The sequence below is a fragment of the Monopterus albus genome, unplaced genomic scaffold (assembly GCF_001952655.1).
Source record: "Monopterus albus unplaced genomic scaffold, M_albus_1.0 scaffold8.1, whole genome shotgun sequence".
Taxonomy (NCBI): Eukaryota; Metazoa; Chordata; class Actinopteri; order Synbranchiformes; family Synbranchidae; genus Monopterus; species Monopterus albus.
Window position 1 is genome coordinate 2,235,228 of NW_018127888.1, and position 13,175 is coordinate 2,248,402.

The window sequence follows — 13,175 nt, forward strand, 5'->3', positions numbered from 1 at the left end:
GATCGGTACATCGACCGCATTGCTGCAGAAGCTGCACCGATCCGCCTGTCAATCTCCCGTTCCATCCTTCCCTCACTCGTGAACAAGACCCCAAGATACTTGAACTCCTCCACTTGAGGCAGGAACTCTCCACCAACCTGAAGGGAACAAGCCACCCTTTTCCGACTGAGAACCATGGCCTCGGATTTGGAGGTGCTGATTCTCATCCCAGCCGCTTCACACTCGGCTGCAAATCGCCCCCGTGCACGCTGGAGGTCCTGGTTTGATGGAGCTAACAGGACAACGTCGTCTGCAAAAAGCAGAGACGAGATCCTGTGGTCCCCAAACCGGACTCCCTCCGGCCCCTGGCTGCGCCTAGAAATTCTGTCCATAAAAATAATGAACAGAAGCGGTGACAAAGGGCAGCCTTTTCAGAATGTATTAGATTAATCTATGTAAACATATAAGTAGTTTTTGTATATTTCATTATAAGACAGTGGATAAAGCCCCTGTGTTGAGCTATATGTTTACAACAAAGACAAGCAGTAGGCTCAGCAGTACATTACTGTCCATGGGCATTAGCATAAGACTACATTTGTGTGGGTGCAAAGAAGAAGTGCAGTTGTGTCACTTTGGCAAGGTTCTGTGATAGTACCAGAACATCCATCACTATGCATGACTATGTGTCTCTGTGGCACATGGTTCTGGCTAATGTACCTGTAAGCATCATTAATGATAATATCTCTTAGTTTTCTTGATAGAGATCTGATATTTTATGATGCTAAGTTCTTCCATTAGCTATACCGCTTATTCCTGAAAAGGGTCGCGGGGGGCTGGAGCCAGCTGGAGTCAGCTGGAGTCAGCTGACATTGGGCGAGAGGCAGGATACAACCAGGACAGGTCGCCAGTCTATCACAGGGCTGACATGTAGACAAACAGCCACACACTCACTCCAATTTAGAGTCACAAATCAGCCTAAGCTGCATGTGTTTGGACTGTGGGAGGAAGCCGGAGTACCCGGAGAGAAATGAATTTTTACCTGAAATAAATGAGAGAAGATGGAGAAGTATATTTTAGCCCTGAGTAGTGCCTGCAGTTTTCTCTCAGGTTGCACGGGAGAACAACCAAACAACCTCTAACAAGAAGATAGCACAGTCTATATATAGCCTAAGAGGCAAAATACTGGGCATTCCTCAGATAACATTCTGAAATAATGTTCTTATGGTTTTTATGGGTCACTTTGTGACTTTTTTGTCTTTTTAGTTGTTTTGCATCATTTTGTGGTTGTTTTGCATCACTTCGTAGTTTTGTGTCTCTTTAAGGTCATTTTGCATTGATTTGCAGTAGTTTTGTGTCCTTTTGTGGTTATTTGGCATCTTATTTTAGTTATTTTGTATCTCTTTGTGGTTGTTTTCTGTCTCTTTTCTAGTCATTTTGTATCTTTTTGGAGTTGTTTTTGTATATCTTTCTGGTTGTTTAGTTAACTTTCCACCAAGAAATGTATTAATGAGCAAATTACATCTGGCCACCGGGTCCCATTGTTGTGCTGCAAATAATGTTTTATATTCCGTTTAAACACCCAACCATTCTGTTGTGCCACACTATTACTTTCTATCAACATAACTCACTGCTTTCTGTTTGGTTGGTAGAGATAGAAACATGCTAGAGGGGAAGTAGATTTGGGGACACTTTAAATGGCCTGTCCTTTCACTAGCAACTCTCAAAGGATGAGGCTGGCCTCTTGCCGCACCGCTCGCTTACTCGCTCCGATTTAGAAAGAAGCCAACAGCCTAAGGCTGTGCTCAAATTACACATGATTTGTCAACAGCAGAGAAGGAAGGCAGTCAAGAAAATTTGCAGGATGAGGAGTGACATGGGATGAATTTAAGCTTCTCTCTCTATTGTCTACTCTTCTCTGCTTTGCTTACCAGTGGCTGCTGCCCTATTTCTCACTCCCATATTTATTTTCCATGCTGGCTACAGTTCAGCTACTGTAGCTCTTTCTGTTTTACTCTGTCCTCCTTTCTGTCAGTCCTTCTGTCTCTGTTACAGACTCCAGTGTTTGAATATTGAATATCAAACTGTTTCTACTCTCACAAATGGATGCTTTCTGATTGTGCAAATCTGTCTTTCAGTGTGACTGAAATGTCTTTTCGGGCCCAAATGAGATGCAGTTTCCACTTCAAAATGTCATGTCAAACTTTGAATATATGCATCATCCAGCAAAACCAAAAATTATTTTCCTCCATTCTTTATGAAACCACAGTAACAGAAAGCTTTATAAACCAATACAATAGTGTACAGATGAGCCTGTTTGAATCACATTGCTTCCCTTTGAACTATTTTACTTGGCTGCCTGTGGAAGCATTGGCCAGCTTTGTCAGCAAAGTGCAAAGCTCAAATGAATTCACCCTAAACTCCTTGAGACTGTTTGTGCTGTAGTCAGCTTTAAATGAAACACAAATTAATCTACAATGGGGCTGGAGGTCCGGCCTCTGCCAAATCAACAGAGTGCACCGAACTGTGAAGTGTCCTTTGTTGTACAGAGCCATACATGTTCATTTTGCCTCCGTCTGTAGATGCAGCATAATAGTGATTCAGCCTAGAAGTTAATGAAAGCCTTTCAGTGGTGTCAAGAGGCGCTGGTCTTTCTGAGAAAACAATCATTTGGTGTGCAGGACGTCACTTATTACAAACTAAACTAAACTTAATTAAGCCACAAAAATATGGAATTTTGAGTTTGAAGATGGTCATACCAAATGTAATATTCAATGGAGAGCTGTAATGACATGATGCACATATACTGTACATGTACAGTCTTATGCAAAAGTTTAGGCACCCCTTGATAAATAACAGATTTTGGTGATTTTTTATTTGAACAGATGTTAACACAGTTTCTCTTGGAAATGGAAAAAATGCACAATATTTTCTGCAAACAGTGATGCATAGTTACTTCTTATGCCATAAATTGAACAAAAATAAAAAATAAAAACATGATTATGGCATGGTGCAAAAGTTTGGGCACCCTAAGAGTTCCAGAGTCTCAAAGTCTCTCACAAGGTTTCAGACCTTAATCAGCTCGTTAGATCTGATGCACAGCAACAGCTGTCATTGGTAAATGCCAATTTCAAAGCTGTACAAATACCTTGACTCTTCAAACCTTGTGCACACACTTGTGGACACCCAGCAACCATGGGTTCCTCTAAGCAGCTGTGTAAGACCCTGAAAATGAAAGTTATTGATGCCCACAATGCAGGAGAAGGCTACAAGAAGATAGCAAAGCGTTGTCAGCTTGCAGTTTCCACAGTAAGAAATGTAATTAAGAGATGGCAGATCAGGGGAACTGTGGAGGTCAAGATGAGATCTGGAAGACCAAGAAAACTCTCGGACAGAACTGCTCGTATGCTGGTCAGAAAGACAAATCAAAACCCCCATTTGACTGCAAAAAACCTGCAGGAAGATTTAGCAGACTCAGGAGTGGTGGTGCACCGTTCCACTGTGCAGCGATGCTTGCACAGACAAGGCCTTCATGGAAGAGTCAGCAGAAGAAAACCTTATCTGCGTCCCCATCATAAAATCCAACGTCTGAAGTATGCAACAGGACATCTACAGAAGCCCGATGCGTTTTGGAAACAAGTGCTGTGGACTGATGAAGTTAAAATAGAACTCTTTGGACACAATCAGCAAAGGCATGTTTGGAGAAAAAAAGGAGCAGCATTTCATGAAAAGAACACCTGGCCAACTATTAAGCATGGGGGTGGATCTATCATGCTCTGGGGTTGTGTTGCAGCCAGTGGCACAGGAAACATTGCACGGGTGGAGGGAAGAATGGATTCCACTAAATACCAGCAAATTCTGGAAGCAAACATCACACCATCTGTAAAAAAGCTGAAGCTGAAAAGAGGATGGCTTCTACAACAGGACAATGATCCTAAACATACCTCGAAATCCACTATGGAATACCTCAAGAGACGCAGGCTGAAGGTTTTGGAATGGCCATCACAGTCCCCGTTCAGACTGAGTGAAATAACATGATTTTCACAAGTTTTACTTTTGTTGACACTCTGGCTTTACTTATTTAGGCTCTCACAGACTCCATTGTTGTATGCATAGTAAGATTAATAAAAGCTAAATCAGTGTTTTTTTCTAGTCTTCTGACCTTGTTAAAACTCACTATGGATAAAAATGTTTTTTCCTTTTTTACAAACTGGCTTTGTGTATTTAATGGTGATAAAATAACCATAAACTATTGTTATCATGAGGAAACGAGGAAATATGACCTATGCATGAACAGTTAGAAATTCATTTTGTTTGCCTAGGCGAAGCATTTTTTAATTATCTTCCTTATGTTTGGGGTCAGTTTAACCCCAAACAGGCCAAACTCCGTTTGACCTCTAATGAACAAACTCCAGTTATATAGATTCAAACAAACTTAAATTGGATTTACAAGTGTATTGTTGCCAACAAGGTTGTGTCAACATCAATTATAGATGCAGAACATTTGAAATTAATTACATTTAACCATGTTTTTCAGTTGAGGTTTTTGAAACCAAAAACAGAAGTAATAACTGTCTGTAGCAGATTTCTAAAACATGTCATTAGTTTAAATACCTACAAATTTCCTTGTTTTATTAAAGTTCTACTTTAGACTTTAGACTTAGCATCAGGTATCCTGATCCACATGGATCTGGATATCCACAATAGGTCACTAGTTCTGTCCAAAAAAAAAAAAAAGACAAACAACATCAAATAGTTTTTTATTTTTATTTTGACTATTCTGATGTTATTTCTTAGTTGACTAATTTGTTTTAAATACTTTTAATTAACTGTGAAACTTCTAAAGAAAATTACTGAGAAGGAACAGCTTGTGTGGATAAATGACTTGGTTCTCATTTCCTATTTAAGAGGCCACAGTTATAGAAGCCACTATTTTAGGAAATCATCCAAGCAGCTTAAAGTTTGCCATAGCTTCTTTGCAAATTTGAATAGGTGTCTTAAAATTCACCATTATAGCATAATGTGAGAACTGAGCCTATGGGTGCAGTGGAAGAACAACAATATAGTCTCATTTGCTTCAGTGGAGTATAATTTTCTCTGCATGTTTGTCCCACCACTCCCAAAACTCTTTCCTCCTTGCAAGTTTCTACTGCTGCACTGGAATAATAAGGCATAAAGGACGTCACTTGCTTACAAAGCATGTCATATTGTAATCCTTCCCAGGGTTTGCACATACAGTACCTAAATATGTGTGTATTTGAGAGAAACATAAATAAGACACAGACATGTTTTCTCATACCTGTGTGGAGATTCATTCACACACGTGCTTAGCAGTGCAGTAGTTATTAAAGTCATCATTAGTGAATTTTAGAGGCCTGTATGTCCTAACCTTGCTGCAGCTTGGAGAGGCTAATTATCTCACCTAACAGAAGGACAGCCATGCACATACACATGCACACACACCCTAACTGCTGAGTCACATCTAAACTGATATTCACATAAAAAAGACAACTACTGTAGCTGGGGTTAGATTAACCTATTTTGCATCTCATAACCACATTCACACAAACACACTCGTACAAAGAGACATCCATGTAAAAACACATAGAACATGAACACTTTCTTATGAGTGAAGAAGTAGGCCAGAAGCTGTGCCTTGTTAGCATAAGCTGTCATAATAAATTTCTGCAGTGAGAAGACCAGGGAACTCCACACAGATATCGCAGCCCTGTCAATGTGTCAGAGCTTTATTCTGCCAAGATTCTTAACTTCATGCTTGTCACACTTGATGTAAATATAAGAGAAACCTCATTCTGTCAAAACCTGTTAGTTGACGTGATTATTATTCCTGGTGAGAAAAATAAAAACATCTAGTGTAGGACTATGTTTATCTTCAACTAACATAATGTAATGGGAGAGTATAGTCTCAGTGTTTTAATTATGAATATGCACAGCCAGGAACAGCACCATCTGTGCTTGTCTGCTTTGGATACCAGATGAAACAAAGTGGCATTCGTTCCCATCCCGGATTCAAACCATGATCAGGCGTTGCCTCACGTAAGCAGATGCTTAGTTGTTTGTCAGCAGAGTCCAGCAAATAAAATATTAAATCATGGTAAAACACCCATTCTCCTTGTTAAGTACATCACAGATTATAGCTCGAACTCCTTTGTGTATCGCCTTATCAATATTCCTCTGTTCTGTGGGGTAATAGTTAAAGCCATCCATCAATGACTTGATCAATACTATCTGCTATGACATCAGCTGGATCTGGGCACAAATCTAAACACTGAACAGGATTACCATGCACTATAATCACCTTGTATTAAGATTACACAGGGCCCCTACAGAGTTCCATGTTAGCACTTCAGGGTGCTAGTCAATGCAGAAGAGGGATTTCCTGTGTTGTGTTGTGCATTTGAGCCCATTGGTATAGTCAGGGGGGTTTATTTCTATTCTAGTCTTGCACAAGGACACTGATGATTCAACATCGCTACTAATTCTTGACAAAGAATAACTGAGGTCTTTGCCTTTGTACTAGGTGGGGAGGTGCGTGTGTGGGTGGGTTCATGCACAAGAAGCATTCAGCAATGACTGAGTGGTAGTGTTTAGTTGAGTGCTGATAAATAATTAGATGAATATGTAATAAGGTGGGAACAATACTAACCTGGCATTAACATGCATCACCTGGCTTTAAAATGAACCTGGTTTCTAATTGTTTCTGCAAATCAGCATCAGTGGCTGGGGTTCAACATGTGTCAGCAAATACTTCTATCCTCTCAGCGTGAGCATGTAACATCTCTTTAGCCACAAGTGCATGGACTACATCTGCAGATTGGAGTCTCTGCTAACTCTGGCGACCAGAGCTTGACCTGTGAGAGCTGCCTAATATGAACAGGGGTTGAACGTGTATCACATATTGTATTACTGTGATCTATGTCTTTATCAGAATCTGTCAGATTGTTTTCTATCATAACTTTTTAATTTAAAGTATTGCACAGCCTGAAGCCACCTCACTGATTTATGTTGGTGCTTCTCAATGTCATGCACAATATATTAGCCAATGAAAAGTGGTATTATTTTGCAGATGACAGAAACACGTACAGCATAGAGCTACCGGTATTTGATACGAAATGACCTTATGTACTATATTATTTTGGGCTGTGCATTTTGGTTGCGTTACAATGCAGAAGATTTTAAAGTTGTGTGAAGTCGCTGCCTTAGATTGTATTTCCTCATTCATTTAGTTGACACAATTGATTAATCCTTTTGCTTTTTTCCCCAAATAGCACCCCAGTGGTGCTACTTTTTATCCACTTTGTTTGGTGGTGTTGTGATCCTGTTTGCATCCATGTAGTCACTTAACCCCCCACTGTCTCTCTGTGTCACCCTGACTTACTGTGAACCCTGTGTTTATGAGCTGAGGCCTGTCATAGGAAGGGATGACATCCATGAACTCAACTTGGCAATGTTCCAGCAACATAAAGACTCGGGTGTCTGCTTCAGCCAAATGTGTGCCATCAGCAGAGAAACACACACTTGCATGTATGGTCACAATAAGATATTCACAATTATTTCCTTTACAGCAGTTATATCATAAATCTTTGCACATGAATACATACTGTAAACAGACAGCAGACCCAAAGGTGTAGAACATATGTTTGCTCTCTCAGTGCAGGTGGGGGTGCGGGGGATACAGGAGGGTAATGTTTATGAGAACGTTGTTAATATGACAAAACAAGGTTGGCTGTGGGATGTACTGCACACACTGGCACAGCCATCATTTGTCAGTACTTCTTATCACCAACTTACTGCTGTTAGCATGACCATTAACATCCCACCAAACCTAATCCTAAGTCATTAATCACTGTCAAATGCATGTTTGGTTGTGTATTCTGTACCTGTGAGGAGCGAGTATCCAGGTCGTTTAAAGGCCTTGAAAACCAGTTTCCTCAAACAGCTTCATTTTGTGAATAATGGCTCTTCTTAAACACACAAAGTTCCTTTTTATATGATGACAGTCTTGTATTTAGTTATGACAATTTAATATTATAGAAAAATAGTTAGCCTACATTCAAATTAACTAGCAATATTATTCATTCATAATTTAGGATTGAATTAGACTTGTCTGATAACTTTTTGCTACATGTAGTCTTATAGATGCCTTTAACATTCATAACCTGTTATTACATTACCTCCAGCTTACTGGTGTAATTGATAAGCTAATCTGTTCGCCGAGTGGCTAGGTCATATTGCTAAAGCTAGCTGAAATGCTACAGTGTGATGAACTGTTAGCTTTGGATAGTATGTAGCTATCATGCGAATCTTGATTTTAGGTGTAATAGTGTTATAGAGGAAACTGAGCAGCTTGGTTTTTGACAGAGGTTTGTGTCTTGGAGTGACGTTTAGGTAATATGTTTAAATAACCAAACTAGTGACACTGAATGATGCAGATAAACATACAGTAAAGGAAAGCTACATGTGTGATCATGCTGAGATACAATGAAAGATGGAGGGCCAGGTGTCAAGCACCTCGACCTCACCTGCAGCAGTCTTTAAAGTGCCCATGACATGCTCATTTCCAGCCATTTAATGTTTTGCCTTGGGTACCTCTAGATTAGCTTTGCACCCATCCTAACTCCAAATAGTCTGTAATTGTTTCAGAACTATAAAAACCCTAGAGCCGCCTCCTGAAAAGGAAAAGATAGTTCGTGAACTCGTACAGCTCCTGTTGGTGGTGGTGTGTCGAAATCTGTTTGCCCTAACATCATCCTAACCACAACCACTGAGGGTGGGGCTACATAAAACCAAGTTTTGAACGGGAGAAACACATCTTGACACAAGACTGGTCGGGAAGCCAGGACAACGCATAAACAAAAAACATGGACAATTAAGTTATGTTTTCGACAATGACAATATCTCAAACCCCACCTGGCATGTTTGTTCCAGAATATGAAAGTGGCTCAAAAAACAACTAATGTCAGAAGGTTTGTGTATTTGAGGCATGGGGTGATAAGGCAGTGTGGAAATCCATTCTGCCTGAGCTCAGCCTCCCCACTGTCTTTGCTGTCTGTTTTCCATCTCTAGGCAATCACAGGTTGGAGAAATATTACAGCTATTTTTAATAGGATCATTTCACCATCATTGCCATACACACATGGGCTAATTCTATAAACCACATACTTGTCTCTGTCCTATTCTGTTTCATTGTCATCCATCACTGGTTGTCAGTCAATGAACTGAAGGACTGATTGCGCAATCTGTTGCTTTCTGGCTGTTGGCGAGTATTGATGAAAACATTTTAAAGTGATGAATGTTGGGCTTTTACATGATGTGTGACTTAACATGAATTGCAGCTGATAGATGACTTATTGAATGATTAGTTAGTGCGGTTCAGTGCTCCCAAAGAAATGTGTATGGTAGAAAAAGAGATCCAGGAGATTATTTTGCCATAGTAACACAATCAATGTAATCCACTGGGTCACGTCAGATAGTGTGATATGCAATGCACTTTGAGACTGTTCCTTAACAAACTAATTCATCACTGCCAGTGCAAACTCTGCCCTCATTTGTCCTAAGTTAAAAACAATTTGAGAGGCTGCAGTGATTAAATATCTTGATCCTTCTTGCCATTGCACTTTTGAACATTGCACCCAGTTTTGTGCTGGTGACAAAGACTGTTGCACACTCCTGCTCAGTGGTTTATTCAAGGGCGATAGTGCCCCCATCCACAAGGCATGAGCCAGTCACTGAATGGTTTGGTGAATATAAAATTGATTTGAATCATGTATATGGCCCTCACAGGCACCAGATCTCCACCCAGTTGAACACCTATAGGAGATTTTGTACTGGTGTGTTAGTGCTCTCTACCACCATCATCAAAACACCAAATGAGGGAATATCTTCTGGAAGAATGGGGATCATCTTTCTAGTAGAGATTAGAGACTTGGAGAATCAGTGCTACAGTTTAACCTATGGGGGACATGAAGTTGTGCACCAAAGCTCATGGCAAACCATCAAATAATTGAGATCTTTCCCTCAAAACTACAAATGTGAACCTCACGGTGGCGTTAAAGTAATGGTCAGGTTTCACCTGGGGGCCATGAATGTCTGTACCAAAATTGTGTGTCAGTCTATCACATACTTGATGAGATATTACAATCCATGTGATTTTTTTTTATTATTTTTTTGAAATATGAAATCTAACCAAACAGGTGAATGAATAATTTATTTCTCTTATACATCAAAGAAAAAGGGCCAGCTTTTATAAAAACAAATGACCGTTCTGCACTAATCTGTACTTTCCTCCCCTCTGTTGCCCCTTTCTGTCTGTAGGGCTGTGGTGCACATTCAGGTCAACGACATGAATGAGTTTGCCCCGGTGTTTCGGGAGCCCCAGTACCATGCCTCAGTGACAGAGGGCAAAATTTATGACAGCATCCTGCAGGTGGAGGCCACTGACCAGGACTGCTCCCCACAGTACAGCCAGATCTGTAACTACCAGATCAGCACCACCAACACACCCTTCGCTATAGATCGCAATGGTGAGTAGAAGAAATAGAAAATATTAGCATCAGTCACAGATATGTTAGCACTTGCCAGACAGAAACCATTTAATATCAGTCTGCTGTTTAACGTTCATTTAACTTTCTGTCTACACACTTTCTCACAACCTGCTTCATCTTATAGCAGTAGTGCTTCACTTATTGATTTCCTGCATGTCCAAAAAGATCTTCCAAATCTCTCTCTCTCTCACACACACACACACACACACACACACACACACACACACGGTTATAATGCACATACCTATACCTGTATATACCCTGGTAGTACAACTTAATACTCTGACAAATAAAATGTGTTCTTTGCTCTTTCCAAGGACAAGTCAAGGTTTGCTCAAAGAGTCATCAATCTCCACAAATCAGATCACAGAAGTCTGTGCACACACAAACATAAAAACACAGAAACATACACACTGACAAAGACAAATGCAAAAAATTTTGTTGGCCCTCTCAAATTTTGTCAGCTTTATCAAGTTGCCACTTGTACTTTGTGACTGCATTATTCTACAAATAAGGATATTATGTTGTTATACCCACCCACAGAAATACCAAAATGTTATGTGTATGCGTGGGAGATATCAATGCAAATCTGTAGAGAGGTGGAGTATTTTCTTGAATTTTATGTCTGAATGACCTTTTTGAATATCATAATTTAATTGCAATAGCTCTTTTTAATCGCTGAATAGTTTTCTTTTTTGTTTCGACACTTGTTGGGTAGTTCAGTAGAATGTAATAGATTGCTTAAGCTTACACTCTAGCTCTGGACTTTAAATCTCTTAAGTCTGTCAAGCAATTCAAATACAGCAGGCTTCTCTGACTCAAAAATTCACATACATTTTTTTTTTCCTTAGGATACACAGCTGCAAAGGATATTACTATATACATTTTTGTTGCTGCCAACAGTCAAGTGTTGTTGACTGCTGAGATGGTGCAATAAAAAGGCTGACTGGGTGAGGTTAGGGCCAAACTGCACTGTGAATGATACAGCGAGAGGCTGCAGCCAGATTGTGCTCTCCTCGCTCTATCTCCATTTGTAGGGGTCTTGCTCGGCCATTGACCATTGAGGAAAAAAGCTCTTGAACTCAAGAGCACCTGAGGGAGAAAGGAAGAAGATGGAGTAAGGTAGAGGAGAGGTTGGCTGTGAGGGCAAGAGGAAGGATCAGAGAGAGAAGGTGATGGTAAACCTTAGCAGGGATAAACTAACTAAAAAGTGTAGAGCTGATAATATTCTATATTTCTGTAATTGTTAGTAAATTCCATGGAAAGACCAAAACCTGCATGTTAAATAAATTTGTTATGCCAACAATTATTGCCTCTGTATCCAAAGCCTAATATAGTTTATTCCTATTTTTAAGAAATTAGCAAGATTTAGGGAGTTTTCACTCCTGGCTTGTTTAGTCTAGTTGCCCCAATCAAACTGTGGTGCAGTTTGATTCAGCAGGTCTGACTCTGAATATAGTGATCACACTTGGGTGCAGACCAAAATAACCACTCCAAGACCCTTCACTGGATATGATCTCTGTCCAGTCCCAAATGAACTCCGGAGCAGTTTGTTGGGGTGGGAACATGATCTGACCTCAGCCCGGACCAACTACAAGGAGTACTCTGCAAGTTTGAGCTAAACAACTGGCTGCACATCGTCACTGCGAAGTGTGAAGCAGTATTTTCAAGACATTTTCTCTTTTTTGGCATAGCTTTGTTGACTTTATTACCCAGATAATTGCCACAGTTATGATTAAATGCCAGTTGTGCTGTTTCTCTATGTTGCAGAGCAAATTTCTTTCATAAGGTGAACCCCAATTCTCTTATTTTATTGTTCCTCGATCCTCATTCGACCTGGCAGTCGTTCCGGTCTGCCATGATGAAGGAAATGCCAAAGCTCTTATTTCTGCTCTGAGGATCGAGGAGGAGATATAACCGAGAATACATGAGTGCATTCTTCATGGAAGTCTGTTACTAATTGACACACCCCTTTATTGGAAGTCTGTTTATAATGAGCCACTTCAAATTAGGGTCCTGAGGAAAGGACATCTCATGTCAGTTAAACTGTGTTTCTTCAGTTGGGTCCTCTCCCCTCACAGTTTCTCCTTGCACCTTTTCCCGCATTTTACGTGGGTGGAATCAAGATGCAAGGAAAAGACACAAGTGAGGAAAATGTAGATGCAGTAGGTGGTTTGCAAACCAGTGACTCTTATGATGAAACTCAGATGGAAGGCAGGAAGTGAAAAACCGAATGAAGATGGAGTAAAATCCGTATTGTGCTGATATTACAAGAAAGTATATAAAAGGAAAATCACAGCATATTTCATGTTATGAAGAGGAGTGATTTTTGTTTTGCAACATAAGCATAAACTTTATTGGCAAGTATTATCAAAAATACAAGGAATTTGACTCCAGCCCAGTGGCCGCTGATGTGCACAGCAATAAAAACAAAATAAATACAAAAATATATACAAGTTAAAAGCACATAATTGAAAGACTTTCCTGTGACATAATGAAAGACGTCCTGATATTGAGGCATACTGTCCTGTCTATGGACATAGTTTGTCTGTGATCCTGTGGATTAACCTAGCAACAAGCATTAAACGCATGGTGCCTCTCAACGTTAATGTTATGGTTGTTCACATAACGTAG

General features: G+C 40.1%; 1 protein-coding gene across 1 annotated transcript in view; it reads left to right on the plus strand.

Moving 5' to 3' along the window:
- The window catches only part of LOC109951874 (calsyntenin-2-like), a 221,980-nt gene that overhangs the window by 134,810 nt on the left and 73,995 nt on the right, over positions 1-13,175 (plus strand). Inside the window, 1 exon segment of the mRNA XM_020586609.1 lies at positions 10,312-10,520. Coding sequence (XP_020442265.1) covers positions 10,312-10,520 — 209 coding nt within the window.